The following is a 16556-nucleotide window of genomic DNA, read 5'->3' as shown; positions in this document are numbered from 1 at the left end:
CGCGAGCAATGTGAAAACGGATACCACCAAAGAAAGGCATGAACTGAAAAGGCACCGCAATGCGAGAGAATGAGCGTCTACAACTTTGACAACTTGCGTGAAACACGAAGATACCATGCAAGCATGATCAACAGTGCAGTGCGCTGTTCACGGCCGGGAAGAAGCATTCACGGGACACAAACAAAAAAAAGCTTCAAATGGTTCGCCGCCACACCGCCTCGCAAGGCGGAACGGTGCATTAGAACCCTAGTGAGATAACGCTAGAAGTAAAGCCCAGACCACACGTACACTTGGAAACGCGCGCGAGCTCGCGTCCGCGCTCCCACGCATGCGCAGACGCTACGGCACGGCTCGTACGCGTTGAAACGTGGCGCGATCTTGCTGATCAGCTCCTCTCAGTTATCGCGCGCCTGGGCTGCCTCGCGCCGGCGCGCCTGGCTTCGCAGCGACGGCGCTGTACGTTCCAACTCTGTTAAGCAGAATTATACCATGCAAGAAAGTGCTTCTTCTTCACTTTTTGTGCTGATCTAACAGCTCAAAAAAGATAACAATTACGTTTATAAATATCGAAGCATTTTGAAGCACTGCCAACAGCTAAATACGAAGTGGCGTCTGCCAAGGTGTAAACAAGTGAGGCCAATGAGCGCGCGCTGTCGCGCGTATTTGTGGATGCAAACCGCCATTCCTCGCTAGGCGCGGCAACCGCAAGGCGCGTAGACGCGAGTTTACGCGCGTCCGCGAAGCGTACGTGTGGTCTGGGCTTAATGCAATCAGTGAAGTGATCCACGCACCGCGCCGACAAGTACACGAGCGCTCACTGAGACGTAGTCCAAAACCACGTCAGCCGGGGCGCGCTAGCGTTCGACGCAAGCCATTAGCGAGGTAAGAGTCCTCATGCGCCCGTGTTGCAATCTGTCAAGTCCCCACAAATATGGCGGCAAGCACTCATCGCCTCTTTTTTCGTCTGCTAGCCAGAGAACTTCCAGAGAGCAGCCAGACCAAAATCATCCTGGCTGGTTCCGGCAGCCCGCGGGTAGCCAGAAGCGTCTAGCCCGAGTAAAACTAACGTGTGGCGGAAGTGTGTCATGCGGTGGGCGGAGCAGCCCGAAAAAAATGAAGGCGCTCTGGCTGGCTCTGGCTGCCCGTGGGTAGCCGGAAGTGGAAAATCGAAGAGGCCCACTGTGTAATAAGGGTTAGGACTAGAGCCCTTCGTAACCTTACCAGTAAAGGCAGGATGCCGCTCACTAAACGAAGTGAGTCTGCGAAGTGAGGCTCGCGGGATCGAATCCTGGCTGCGGCAGCCGCATTTCGATAGAGGCGAAATGCAAAAACGCCCCTGTGCTTGCGTTGTAGTGCACGTTAAAGAACCCCAGGTGGTCAAAATTAATCCGGAGCCCTCCACTACGTCGTGCCTCATAATCGGAACTGGTTTTGGCACGTAAAACCCCAGAAAGAAGAAGGCCTACTAGGTTGTGGATCACCAGGCACAAGAAATTCGTAGCAGCAATGATTGCTTTGTTCATGGAGCATCTGTTTGTAGTGAGAAAGTCCTCAGTGTTTAGAAGTGGGGAGTACGAATGCTTAATGCAGGAGAACCTCAATTTAGCAAAATCTTTAGCATAACAAAGTTTATTCGTTTCCCGAACTTAGTTCCGTAGAAAACCTTTCTCCCCACCTTCGTTATAGCGAAATAATTTTTGTCTGCAGTTTTGATTTATCGAACTTCACATACATTGCATGCACACACTTGGTGCTATTGAGACAAGCAAAATAACCCAAAACACCACCTGACCAGGAATTCATTTGCACACATCCTTTTACGTGCAAATGTTGCCAATGAACAGCAAATAATCCTGATAATTGAGCAGAGGATGGAATGCACCGCTTCACCTTCTGTCATGCCAGTACAGAAACTGTAATGGGTGCGCTTCATTCGGGCTCCCGGGTAGGATCCCAAGTGTGCCAACAAAACACGAAAATGCCAAACCAAAGTGAGTTTACGAGTGCCTGGGTGGTGACCTAAAGAATGTGCATTGTGTCAGCGTTGTCATGCCCTGTTGCCATGAATGCAAACAAATATTATGAACAATGTTGCAGTTATCTGCATCGTCGTAAACAAATAACATGGCGGTCTAGCATTGGTGGGTGATGTTGATAATACACATGTGTGCATGGTGTCATGCGATGGTGGCCGCTAGCAGTAGCTGCAGCCTTACTGTTGATGCAGTCTACTGCATGTACTGGCACTTTTGATCCCCCAAATATTGGTCAAGTTTCTCGCTGGATTCTGTTCCTAAAAGCATACTGACATGGTGATATTCACTGGAACTGTACCAGAAACCTCTGCAGTAATTTAATTCATTTTCACGGCTGAAACATGGAAACCTCAACTTAAGGAAATTTGGATATGACAATTTTTTTTACTGCATGTGTGACATTCAATTCACAATAATATGCAGCAGCCCAACGATTTTATTGGATTGTGTACTGAGAAGTTGTGAAAAATCGAGCAGACCACAACTAATCTAGAGAAAAAAAATGCCCATCAGCATGTGTGATCACGAGATTTCTTTATTAAAATTTAAAGTACATTCCTGTGCTAGAAACGACCGTGCTAGAAAAAGTGGCACTCTGTGTGCTTATACTACACCATGGCTCTTCTCTTTCCTGGCCAAACCTGCTAGCATTAATGTACATAAAATGCTGATATTTATTTATTTATTTATTTATTTATTTATTTATTTATTTATACAAACTGCAGCCCATTAGGTGTACATGTGAGTAAAACTAATTACAATATGCAGAGGCAGGAACATAAAAATAGAAAAATGTAAAGGAACTATGCATCAGCAATAGCATTTAAAAATTGAGAAATGGGTAACGAACGAACTTCGCAGGTAACAAATTCCACTGTTCAATCATGTGGGGGAAAAACTGTGTTTGAAAGTGTTAGTGCGTGGATAGAGTGGTCTGATATTGGAGGCATGATAAGCTTTAGTTGAGGCCAGGCAAGCAGGCATTAAAAGGGAGGGATCTGAGAGGTGACAGAGAGTTCTTACATGAATCCCGGCCACGGCGGCCGCATTCTGATTGGGGGCGAAATGCGAAAACACCCGTGTACTTAGATTTAGGTGCACGTTAAAGAACCCCAGGTGGTCGAAATTTCCGGAGTCCCCCACTACGGCGTGCCTCATAATCAGAACTGGTTTTGGCACGTAAAACCACATAATTTAATTTTTAGAGTTCTTATATGAATAGAAAACCTTCATAGATTCTATGTGCCGCCGTATGGAAAGAAACTGGAGGTTAATTCAGAAAGAGCAGCTGACTGTGAAAAGTCTCGGCCAAAGCGACGGTAAACAAAATGAATAGCCTTCTTCTGCACCGACTCAATACAATTAATTTCGCATTGCTTATACGGGTTCCATACGGAGGAAGTATATTCTAAAATTAAATGAATCAGTGTTTTGTATGCCACTAATTTAGTCTCCTTGGAGCAGCAGACAAGGTCCGGCGGATGTAACCCGAGTTTTTTTAACGCTTTACTACAAATGTAATCTGTATGTTTGGACCAAGACAAGGTTGGTGTAAAAATGACACCTAAATATTTGCATTAAAAGCTCTTGTTAGGGGTACACCATTGCCAGGGTTCTCCCCAGAAAATTTTGAGAGGTGGACATTTGAGGACCAGAGGGGGGGGGGGCACAGGCACATACTGAATAATGACAACACAACAGACGTTCGAGTGCAATCGCACAACACAACAGTGCAACAGACTTTATATCTGCTAATGCAGCTTATGAGGCTGCTATTCTGGATACTTGTTGAAAACTCAACGTTGCCTTATCTGATTAGTTGAGAGCGGCGGAGGAAAAAAAAGAGAGAGACCGAGAGGGGACTTTCTCTCGGTTTTATTAATGCGATAGCAATTATATGGACACTCTGGGGGCATTTCTTTTGTCGTTGTTGTCGCCGAGAGGTTCTGTATAAAGTCCACGGCCGATAAAATCATCGCTGTGCGACGTATGCTCTATGTGCAAGTGAAAGCGTGCGAGGGTGAACTGGCAATCGCAGCTCAATTGCGTGCACGCAAGGGCGGGAAGGTAGCGCACAATGTTCCGGAGGCAGGGTGGGGGGTTACTTCGCGCGCTGCGGGGGAAAGGTAGGGAGGAGGGAGGCCGTGTACTACACCGCTTGTTCCCGCCCGGCCGGCTGTATCTTGAGACATCTGCCACGGGTGCAGAGTCCTTCTTCTCTGCGCTGTGTTTTAGCGGCTTAATTCTCGTTGATGCAAGCGGCGGAATGAAGGTCAATTAGCTCGCTGCTGCGACCGCAATTACTCAGTACAGCGTTTTGACAGCGACTTTCTGTGGTCATTGAATGAGATGTGTTCATGTTTGCTTGCACACTCAACACCATGCTTGTTAATTTAGTTCGTATGCCTATATTTACAAGTTTATACGGCCGATAAGTACTACTATCCTATCGCAATCGATGCTTCACCTTTCGGGCGAAACTGAATTTTCTTGTTATCTTTTTGTAAATTTTATTGCGGAGGCGACGACGCATGGAGTTTTGCACTTCTTTCCGCGGCCGTACCAGCTACACGCGCGGAGAAATGTGACCTCCGTGCTCTCGGGGATGCCACACTGTCGCACTTTCTGAGGCCTAGTACCGCAATCTAAAGGTCTAGTACCGTGATCGTCCGCGTTTACCGCCAGCTTCCCGGCCTTTGTTTCTGGCTCGTAAACATGTGTGGCTACTTCCCGCTGGTGTCCATGCTTGCCCGTAACAGCGCACTTGGCAAAGTCCGCCGCAGCTCAATTGCGTGCACGCAAGGGCGAGAAGGTAGCGCACAATGTTCCGGAGGCAGGGTGGGGGGTTACTTCGCGCGCTGCGGGGGAAAGGTAGGGAGGAGGGAGGCCGTGTACTACACCGCTTGTTCCCGCCCGGCCGGCTGTATCTTGAAAGACATCTGCCACGGGTGCAGAGTCCTTCTTCTCTGCGCTGTGTTTTAGCGGCTTAATTCTCGTTGATGCAAGCGGCGGAATGAAGGCCACTTCAACCTAGCGACTTCAACGAGTCGACGATTTGCGGATGGTGGGACCAGCGGCAGGCCCTCTTTAAATGCCGGGCCGGCCGGAAAAGCTCTCTGTGGAACTTTAAGTGACCTGGTACTGACCCAAAATGGAATAGTTGTGCGGTCTTTTAAGTACTTAATCTCAAACAAGATCGACGGCACGGAAGATGACTTGATTCTCGGGCAATCACTTTTGGAGATAGTTTCGCTTTCACGAGACACAGCTTGTCCCGGCACCGAACCCCTTGAAGTATACTGCCGACAGCTCTCTTGGCACTGATAGCGGTCCTAGAACAGCGCCAGAAACGCTCGCGAAGTCGGGCGAAATTTTGCGAAAGTGAAACTATACGAAAGTGATCACCCGAGAATACCGCCCTAGGAAAGCTCAGTCTCCTCTTCAGACGACGATGATGAGTGAAGAGGACTAGTTTCCGAATTGCGATTTCTTGAATAAAGGTGTGATTTCTTTTTATGTTCATCTCGCGCTATATGGGTGGTTTTATTTTTATTTATTTTTTAAAAAATTTTTTCACGTGACTGGAAAGTTGCCCCTCGCGTTACATTCGGGCAAATACGGTATTGCACGCCGTTATCAGTCGGCTGCAGTGTGCTCACATGCCAGCCTGCGTCTGCTTAGGGCTTTTTCTTTGCTTTTTTTTTTTTTCTTGTTTTCTTTCTTCTCTCTCTCTCTCTCTCTCGGACGGTACCAGAGAGGTGTCGTACGAGGCGGGGTCAGCGTAAAAATTGCATTGTATAATGAGGTTTTTGATACATTACATCTATGGGGGTTTTGCCGGGACCATACCAATTTATCGTGAAATACAGGTGGTCACATAACCGGGAAACACATAATCGAGGCTCCACTGTACATCGTAACCACATTGATGTACCACTGATAGTGTCCTAAATATGAAGGGAGTAATGAAAGGTTCGACTCCAGCTCACCACTCTTATGCAAGAGCCACAATGAAGTGGCAGCGTGTGAGCGCACACAAGTGATGATAGAAACCATAGAAAGGGGGACAGAATAAGTAAGTAATGCAGTGGTCGTGGCATCTGGCTTGGCCATGACAAGATCAGCACAGCACAATTGCTAATTGCTGAGTGAAAGGCTACCGGAAGCAAGACTACTCCGTTGCATAGGCAACCTGCGTGCTGTGAGGTGGAAGGTAGATACAGTACTAAAAAAAACCCTCTCCCTTTTGAAAAGAGGCCACAGCAATCCTAAATGCACTGTGAAAGGTTTGGTGGAAGTTGCATGTCATTTCCTTGTTTCTGAGGCAAATAGCAACAGTTGCTAAGGGCTCTGGTTACTGTCTCTGAGATGACGTTAGTTGGTACGGCGCAAAGTGAGGAATTGCACTTTACTGGGGAGTAACTTCAGGGCCTTCATAGTTTGGGAAAAGTGCGAACGGACAAAATCGACAGAAGAGCACAGGACGAGCACTCATCCTGTTTTCCTCTGTCGTCTTTGTCCTTTCGCACTTTTCCTAACAATGAATGCACGCCAACTCGCCCAGTTTGTTCTTTTAATGGACTTCAGGGCCTTTCCTGCCGCAGATTGTGCAACTACAATGCACGTGCCAACATTGATTGATGCCGTTAATAGAAAGTTGCCGTGGCTGAAGAATTCTGTTCAGGTATTGCAACTGTACACAAATTATGAAAGCCTTTGAGTAGTGGCCTTTCCTTGGTATTCTTGCAATTGAGATTCCGATATAACAGGAGCCCAGTGCAAAATTTTTCGAGATAACAGGTGAAAGGGTTCTTTTTCCATCGTAATGTCTACCCACTACATCACGGAGTGGAAAAAAATTCAGACTTCAACCATTATTTCAAGAAATCAGAGTTCAAGTTAACGAGGGTTTACTGTAGGTGCATCATACCATATATCATCCTTGTGGCGGAAATTTGAGTGTTCATTTTCTATGCGATTCACAGCTTGCTGCAGCAAAACTGCTTTTTCTATGGGGGAAGTCCAGCCTGCATTTTAAGTGTGAAATAAGTTATTACCCTCATTGGGGCACAATTAGTCATCTGGAGTGCAGCGTGAACCCAGATTTCATGAGTATAGCATAAAGTTTATGCTGTGTGCCAGCAACCTTAGGAGGCCATAAATGCTTGAAGCTGTCTTCATCCTGTATAATTCAGCGGGTGTATTAAAAAGGTCATCAGTATGCTTGAACTAGCACTTGATAATGAGAAGTGCTGTTCAGAATTGAAGTGGATACAAAAACTGCAGTAAAAGAAAAGCTTTTGTGCTATAAAAAGCTTGTGTTGATAGTTTTCTCTTTTTTCTTTTCAGTACCCAGGGATCTTTGACCCTTGAGGATTTTGAATTTATAAGTGTGCTGGGGCGAGGACACTTCGGAAAGGTGATGTGGGCCATGTTTTCTTGTGTTGAAGGATTGCTTTGTTTGCTCTGTCTAAAAACATTTGAGCTGAATTGTGAAGTTGATTTTTTTCTTGGTGATACATTTTTCTGTTCTTGGAAATAAAAAGCTGGGATGCCATCATTATGGATAGGATGAACTGGATCTTTATGAATTAGGTTTTTACAATGGCATGCTTTTGCAGGTATTTCTTGGTGTGGGTGTTTGATTAATAGTGTCAAACTTATTTATTAGGGGTGTGCAAATACTTGAATAATAGGTAATTAAATTTGTGAACCTAGTATCTACTGTTTGGATTCTTGAATGTTTAGTATACAGTATGGACCACTTATAACGTAACCGCTTATAGTGCAGGACCGGATATAGTGCGGTCTTTTCAGACTCCCGTTAATTTTCCTGTAGCACTCCATGTATACACGTATCGCTTATAGTGCAGTTGCGGGAAACGAAATACCGGTTAAGCGGCGGCTCCCTGGGAGTATGGAAGTCAGCGGAGACGGCGAACGCTCCGCTCAAACGGGCGCCCCAAGGAGTGCCCGAGGAAGAAAGAGGGACGAAGTGGAGGAGAAGGGCACGTGGTGCGAACGAACAGCCAGTGAGGCTGAAACCAAAATCTTGAGTGCGAGTCGTGAAATATCACGGTGCGTATAGCTAGCGAGGGCCACGAAACTGCCAACGCCGGCCAACGCTCGCTTCACGATAACGGCAGTAAATGAAACTTCAGGGAGCGGGTGGCGCTGGCTAGGCACGGCGAAGGGAGCACGCAGAGACCGTGGAATGTGAGGGAGGAGGGTGGCAGGGAAGCGGATTTCGCCTCGGCAACTCCGCCGCTTCGGTGGCTCCCCTCGCCCTCCCTCACTTTCGACTGTCACCGTGCGCGCCCGCCGCCGCTCCAGCCGGCCCGGCGCCAGCTCTCCGAAGTTTCGTTTTCTGCCGTTATCGTGAAGCGGGCGTTTGCCAGCGTGGGCAGTTTTGTTGGCCGGCCTGGGACAGCGCCGCTGCTTCCCTCTGCGCCGTAGCCACAGCGTGCAAGGTTAACACGTGACTAGAAAATAGAGCAAGTATAAAGGAGAAAGAAGGGTTCACGGCCATTTTCTATGCGAGGCTGAGACGTCGGTACGTACACGCATGTTCCGGCGCAATGCAAAATCGGCGACCTCGCCATTTGAGCGAGGGTGAAATTTCCGCCTCGTTTTTTTTTTTTTTTTTCCCCTTTCTTTCTTTGTTTTGTTCATACGCGACATTGAGGGGTCTCTCCTAAGCTTTTACTCTGTGGCGGTGCCGGAGCAATGCCGGTCGGAGGCGCCGCCGCATGATTTGGTTGAATTAACGAGATTCGACTGTAAATTGAATGCAAACGTTCTAGCAGCATTCCTCGACTGTCGCATATGCGTAGCGGCTCGGTGCACATGTTGTGCATGTGTGCGGGCCTTGAAAATTGTTGCTTTGCTTATAGTGCGGATATTCGTGACTCCGGCGGCTTACGTTATAAGCGGTCTACACTGTATGTTTATTGCCTGTCTGCACACTCAGTCTTTCCACAGGGCACATGATCACTGTTGCTACAAGGTTAATCCGGCTTGGCAGAGCTGATTGAAACAACACATGCATGATATGAGCCAAGGCACAGTACCGACGTGCATGGAAAGGGCAAGTTAAAGTCGTGTGCTGCAAGGTTCTAAGCCCAGGAGCATGCACCAAGCTGTTACTGCAAGATGCAAAGATTGTAGTGGGTTCATAATACACAAAAACTGCCACTTGCAGTAATTTTTTTTCTTTTTAAATGTTTTGTGTTGTGCATGATAACCAATCTTCACATCATTGTAGTGTGCATGTCAGGATCTTGTTGCCGCCATCTTAGAGCGTGAACTCTGTCGATAATGTGGGTCAACATAAGGCTGGCAAAGCAAACACAATCAACTTTGGCGAAACTGATAGGTGAGCTGTTCTTTCGTGCCACCGACCACCCTAATATTTGAGAGCTTGTGTGCTTTCGTATGGGACGTACTATGTTTTGGGCACGAGCGCAAGTGGTGCACTATGCCCTTTGTGATCCGGCACAGTAGACTGATAAGGCCCGTGACCGGAAGTTTCTTGGGGGCGCACTATCACTGCTCTTGTCGCACGAGCGATATCGTCTATATTGTACTGTTTCTGTTTTTACCTATGTTTTAAGACTGTTTAGTAAAGTTATATTAAACCTCAATAATTTAATGAAATCGGCGATTATGACATGCAAGCATGAGATCTAACGCTACATTCAATTGCAAGACTCGTATTATAATTTCTTTCATATGTGCCACACTATTTTTTGGTCGCGAATGTGGGCACTGCTGAGAGAAGTCTCCCTAGGCTTCGTAGCATCGCCTGCTATGTATGAAATGGAGTACTATACCTTTAGCAAGGTAGTGCGTTGGGCGAGTTGGTGCATAGCTATACAAATGAATTGTGGCGCGAGGAAAAGAAGGAAAACCAAGGAGAAGTTTGGTTTTGGAGGAATTAGGCGCCCTATCCTGTCTCCCCTTGGTTTTCCTTCTTCTTTTCCTCGCGCCACAATTCATTTGTTTAGTACTATACCTGTTGTATAATGATTACATACACCTCTAATTCAGGCTTGCATTTTTGCTCATGATTTGATGATCAGGGTACCTGAAGAAGTAAATGTCTATAATAAGCCGATTCGGCCTTTTCTTTTTTTGTCAAAAGCCAGTTGCATACGCCACCTTTCTTTTGAATTTGCAAATTCTGCTGTGGATATTTTAAGCAGCAAGGCCATTTCTTTTCCATTTGCTTGTTGAAAACTGGACATGCCTGAACTTCCTTGGTAGTTTTGTAAAGGTGATTTCCATGCAGTAATTATGATCCCTAAAGCACTTAGAGAGATGTGCATATTGGCAGGAAACTCAATGCACATCGTACACACAGCGAAGCCTAACAGCAGTAGGTAACTGCCATCATCAATGTTGAAGTACCCTTTCAGTGATAGGTGTCAAAAGCATTGAGAATTACAGCACAAATGATGTCCCTAAAGTTTATAGTGCAGAGGTGTTAAAAGTTGGATGCCTGTAGCAAATGCTTGTTAATGATAAACAAACACCTTGCTTTCCCTGGACATTTTTTGCTGTTGCATTAAAAAATGTCTACAGAAGTTTGACACTTGCATGTTTATGACAACTTTAAGTGTGAAATACTTTGGTTTTGCAGTGCCCTTACCATTCTCATATGCATTAGAAAGAGGCTGTTAACCTCTTCATTTACTCTTGCAGGTCATTCTGAGCAAGCACAAAGTATCGGGCCAATACTTTGCCATTAAAGCTCTAAAGAAAGGGGATATTGTGGCACGAGATGAACTGGAAAGCCTTATGGCGGAGAAACGCATTTTTGAGGTGGCAAACTCTATCCAGCACCCATTCCTCGTCAACCTATTTGCCTGCTTCCAGACTGTGGTGAGTACCTTCTGTTGGGAGACATTGAAGCTGTTGGAAGCAGTACTGCAGTTCTATATATAGTAGCACATGTATACCACGAAGCATACATCAGCAATTTGACATGTGTTGCATGTGGAATAAATAGATGGTAACTGGTAACTTGCTGTGCTAAACGCTAAAGGTAGTTGATAACAAATGACCTTATTTCTTCCTACACCCCAGCAGCAGCTCATCTTTTCTGCAGTTATGCCCCATTTAGAATAATTGTGCTCTGACTGAGCCAAAATAATTATTGGCTCATCTTTAGTTGCATTTTAATTGCTAAATGCAGTTAAAGTAGAATCTCGTCGATACGATCTTCATAGGAACCGGAAAATAAAATGTATTATCCAAAAATATTGTTATCCGAAATGCATTGCTCCTATAAGACAATGGCCGGGAAATGAACAAAAAACGTATTATCCCGAAAAACGTACTATGCAGAATCGGTATCAACGACATTCCACTGTACTATACGTTTCTGTTGTAAATATAAATCCAGTTCACCACATGTGTTCCACTGCTCCAACCTATAGTTTCAGCATTTGGAGCAGGCATTATAGTTATGCTATAGGTGGGAAGTAATCAGCACTCAAGGTAAGTTCACTAGTTCAGTAAAAGCCTTGTGATGTCCATCGACATTATTATTTTCATTTTTGAAAGTACATGATGCCCAATGCCAGTAATTGGAACCATGCTCTCAAATGCCTTTATCAGGATTCTTTGTGGAATATTTTACGGACCACTTCAGCACATCCGTATACAATATGTTAAAAGGGACACTAAAGGCAAATATCATGTAGACTGTTAAAATATCATTCCAGAAACCATGCAGTGCATGCTTTGTATGCTTAGTTTAGGAGAAAATCACGTCTGAGGGCTCCACAGTGCTTTAGCAATATTCAAATCACCTGCCACGAGCGAGGTGTGATATTGCATATGCTATCACTGCCATTTACCACTGTTGGTGAGTAAAACAGCGGCTGAGGCTTTTTTGTGTAAAACGTGACAGCACGGCCAGGAACTGTGTGAAGACAGTCGACAGCATCACGTGGGAAGGCAGCTGCTCTATAAGAAGACAGACTGGCGGCAAAGAGATCTCCAGTTCGGCATTCCATGCCCGGAGCCACTCAGTAAAAATATTGTGTGTCATCAACATTTCTTGTGAAACGTATATCAGATAGGTAATCTGCTTTTGCCAATAACGAATGGCCATAGTTCACACGAGCCATCTATATGCACAGTAAGCAAAACTGAGACGCGCACCCTGCTCTTTTTTAAAGCGAATCTTTCTTTGCCTCTTCCTTAGACTTTTTCACTGCTGCTGCTGCTGCTGCCTTGCACACCGCGTTGGGGGGTAGTTGATAGCTCATGGCAGGGGTGCAGGAGGCGAGATAAAGACGTTGATGTCGTTTTGGTAGAGCGGGGCCACAATGCCCTGTGGACGCAGTAAATAGGCGTAACCCCCTGCAAAAGCATTGCAGGAGCTACCGCTCTTGCCACCGTGCTCACACGCAACAGCAACGACAGTCCAGGGAGGAGGTAAGGAGAATGTTACGGGGAGTATAGAGAGAGGATGCAAGGAATGGGTACAACCAGATCCTGTACTGACCATGTCACCTAACGTGACATGGGATAAAGAAAATGCGTTGTCAGAAAGCATTGCTCATTTGTAGGGATGGGCGAATAGTGAACTTGAGGTTCAAAGCGAATAGTTCGAGTAGTATCACATATTACAGTGTAGACCGCTTATAACGTAAGTCGCCGGAGTCTCGAATATCCGCACTATAAGCGGTACCGCACTATAACCAAAGCAACAATTTTCAAGGACCGCACATATGCAAAACATGTGCACCGAGCTGCCACGCGTATGCGACAGTCGAGGAATGCGGCTAGAACGTTTGCATTCAATGTAGAATCGAATCTCGTTAATTCGAACCAAATCACACGGCGGCGCCTCCGACCGGCATTGCTCCGGCACCGTCATAGAGTAAAAGCTTAGGAGAGAGCCCTCAATGTCGCGCGCGAACAAAACAAAAAAAGAAGAAAAAAACGCGGCGGAAATTTCGCCCTCTCTCAAATGGCAAGGTCGCCGATTCTGCGTTGCGCCAGAACATGCGTGTACGTGCCGACGTCTCAGCCACGCGTAGAAAATGGCAGTGAACCCTTCTTTCTCCTTTATGCTTTCTCTACTTTCTCGCCACGTGTTGACCTTGCACGCTGCGGCTACGGCGAAGCGGGAAGCAGCGGCGCTGTCCCAGGTCGGCCAACGAAACTGCCCACGCCGGCAAATGCCCGCTTCCCGATAACGGCAGAAAACGAAACTTTGGGGAGCTGGCTCCGGGCCGGCCGGGGGGCGTGCACGGTGACAGTCGAAAGTGAGGGAGCTACGGGGGAGGGCGAGGGGAGCCACCGAAGCGGCGGAGTTGCAGAGGCGAAATGCGCTTCCCTGTCGCCCTCCTCCCTCACATTCCACGGTCTCCGCATGCGCCCTTCGCCGTGCTGTGCCAGCGCCGCCCGCTCCCTGAAGTTTCGTTTACTGCCGTTATCATGAAGCGCGCGTTGGCCGGCGTTGGCAGTTTCGTGGCCCTCGCTCGCTATGTGCGCCGTGATATTTCACGACTCGCACTCAAGATTCTGGTGTCAGCCTCACTGGCTGTTCGTTCGCACCACGTGTCCTTCTCCTCCACTTCGTCTCTCTCTCTTCCTCGAGCACTCCTTGGGGCGCCCGTTTGAGGGGAGCGTTCGCCGTCTCCGTTGACTTCCGTACTCCCAGGCAGCCGCACTGTAACCGGTATTTCGGTTCCCGCAACTGCATTATAAGCGATACATGTATACATGGAGTGCTATGGGGAAATTAATGGGAGTCTGAAAAGACCGCACTATATCCGGTCCTGCACTATAAGCGGTTACGTTATTGGTCTATACTGTACTAACAATAGCAACAACACCTAGATGTTCTTAATCATAGTGGTGAAGGGGAAAGGAATAAGGCACTACTAGGGTACGCAGTAGCTTTGCCAGTTTCTGGCGAGGGGGGAAAACTTGCCTCGCGCCTTGACGCAACACCAGCCGAAGTACGGGTGTTGCAGGTGCAACTTAGATGTGGCCAGGGACGCACGCTGTGTGGTTTTTATCGCCTATGTTTTGCTTTATCCCACAAGCCTTATTTATTTCATGTGAATGTTTAATCCTGAATGCAAATAGCAAAAGACTGTCGTATGCCGTCAACGTCACCGGCAAATACCATCAATCAATGCATACAGCACAGAAAGCTTCGCGTCAGTCGAGTCCCGCTGCAACGAAATTCACGGGACACGCGAAAAATTTCGTTGTGAAGGAACTTCGTTGACACGAAATAAGCATGTATATATGTACGCCAAACGGCAAGGCCGCGAACGAAACCAAAACCATCATCTGGGAAACCTTCGCGATGGCGTGGGGGCAAAGGTTGAGACATACCGAAGGCGGTGAATAAAGTGTCAACTTCACGAGAGAATGTATTTCGCGCCACTGTTAACAGCATTTTTCGTACACTGCGGCCGACGCTTATCTCAACGCACGTGCCTGGTCGATCGCAAAACATTTGCGGCACATGCACCGTCGCAATGAAGCGGTTTGAATTATCACAATTTCATTGCATATTTATGACAAAGTCGGCAAACTTTGCAGGCTTGCGCTTACCGGAAGTTTTATTTTCAGAAGTCGGTCAGCCTGGATTTCTTACGCTTTACAGCAAGCAAAAGCGTTACGTGAGTCTCGCAGTCCGTTCAAAGAGCCATCGCAATGTCATTGTCGTAGGCTCTGATAACTTTTAAGATGAGGTCAAACGAATCCATTACTTTTAAAGCAGTCGCCAGAGTCGGTGTGTCTAGCGGGGTGTCATTTTCCCCAGACGACGAGACGTTGGCATCATGTTGACAACTGTGGCTGCAGTGCGGCTGCCGTATCTTGAAAGCAATCTGCACCGTGCACAAAGTGCGCGCCCGGGCGGGCCTCATCTGCAAAGCGATCTGCGATGTGGGCAAAGTGCAACTAGTGCCGGTAGAGTCGTGTGCGCTGTGCTTTCGACGCTTAGTTCGCATTGAAGCGAGAGACGGCACGGATGTCAATTCGCTCACTGCTATTGCTGCGACTTCTCATTCCAGAGTGTTGACACCGAGTTTCTGCGGTCATCGAGCGAGATGTTTTCATGTTTACCTGTGCGGGCGTGACACCTTGCTTGGTAATTTAGTTCGTAAGCGAATGTTTAGAAGTTTATACGGCCGATAAAACTACGATCCTTAGTTCGTATAGCTGTCTACTAATCTGCTATCACAATCGATGCTTCGCCTTTCGGGCGAAACTGTGAAATATTTTCCTTCCACGTTCTGCCTTGGCAATCATATGTGCCTCCTCCTCCTCGAGAGAGAAATTTATGTTTACGCTTCTTCGTTGGCATAGCCATTTCAATCGGACACGCACCACAGGAAAAACTGCAGTCTCGCGCAGGCGCGTGATGACCACACGTGGCTATCGGTTGCAGTGGCTCAAATCGGTACTTTGAATTTAATTTTGTTCGCAAAAACCTTGTTCAAGCAGACATACGATCGTCACAGCTTTGGAAGGGCCTTCTAATTTGTCTACTTGGCAGTTCCAATTTCTGTTCAGTCCCAGTTTCGTTCTGGAAAAGTTTGCCGAAGCGGAAATACCGAATAAAATGTCTTCGTTATGAAGATACTTTTTTTTTGTATTACTTTCTATGGGCAGCTAACGGAGAATCGGAAAATCTTTGTTGAGGCAGAAATTTTCGTTGAAGCAGCGTTCGTTGTAGGGGGATCCGACTGTACTACTTTTGCACAAGATTTCCAAGGGGTTGTGAGGACTGTTCAACATAGGCAATAATTCAATATACAGTATAGACCACTTATAACGTAACCGCTTATAGTGCAGGACCGGATATAGTGCGATCTTTTTAGACTCCCGTTAATTTTCCCATAGCACTTCATGTACAGTTAAACGTGCTTATAACGAACCTCCATATAACGAATTCCTGGACATAAGGAAGTTTTTCGATTCCCCGCCGTTACTCCATAGAAGCCACGCACTACCGAAGCATCGTACAATAAGAGTGGCGCGCACAAAGCAGACTCCGACGACACGAAAACTACCAACAAAAAGGAAGCTCCATGCCGCCTCCAAAGTGCGATGTTTCTCGCCGTGTACACCACACACTCGAGGCAGACACCTGAACTATTCCCAAGTACAAGCACGCGTAAATGACACTGTCTAGAAAGTGCAAAGTGCGACCGTGGGGCATCCCCGCGAGTATGGAGGTTACATTTCTCCGTGGCGTGTGGCTAGTTTGGGCTAGTATGTCCTCGGAAAGAAGCACGAAAGAAAGAGGCGTGCTCAGAAAGAAAGGCGAAAGAAGGAAGAGCGCCTCCGTTGCTAGGCGACACTTGTCTGGGTGGAGCATGCACTCTCAAAATCTGATGCGTTGTCGTCTCCGCAGTAAAAGGAAAAACCTTCTCTCTCGTTTGTTTTCTCGAGTGCCGTCTCAGGTTTTCTGAACCCATGCACCGTGTCGTTATTCTGAAAAGTTTGGTATTCTAAAGTTAGTAGTACTGAAATATT

At 46.8% G+C, this 16556-nt stretch overlaps 1 protein-coding gene across 4 annotated transcripts in view; it reads left to right on the top strand.

Annotated features, from left to right (window-relative positions):
- Positions 1 to 16556, top strand: part of LOC119434794 (serine/threonine-protein kinase N2-like) — a 109268-nt gene that overhangs the window by 70768 nt on the left and 21944 nt on the right. For all 4 annotated transcript variants that reach the window (XM_049672173.1, XM_049672158.1, XM_049672161.1 and 1 more), the window contains 2 exons: positions 7386 to 7455; positions 10740 to 10919. In XM_049672173.1, the coding sequence (XP_049528130.1) occupies positions 7386 to 7455; positions 10740 to 10919 (250 nt within the window). The remainder of the gene's footprint in view (positions 1 to 7385; positions 7456 to 10739; positions 10920 to 16556) is intronic.

The sequence above is a fragment of the Dermacentor silvarum genome, chromosome 1 (genome assembly GCF_013339745.2).
Source record: "Dermacentor silvarum isolate Dsil-2018 chromosome 1, BIME_Dsil_1.4, whole genome shotgun sequence".
Taxonomy (NCBI): domain Eukaryota; kingdom Metazoa; phylum Arthropoda; class Arachnida; order Ixodida; family Ixodidae; genus Dermacentor; species Dermacentor silvarum.
This window is presented reverse-complemented; position numbering and strand designations above follow the sequence as displayed.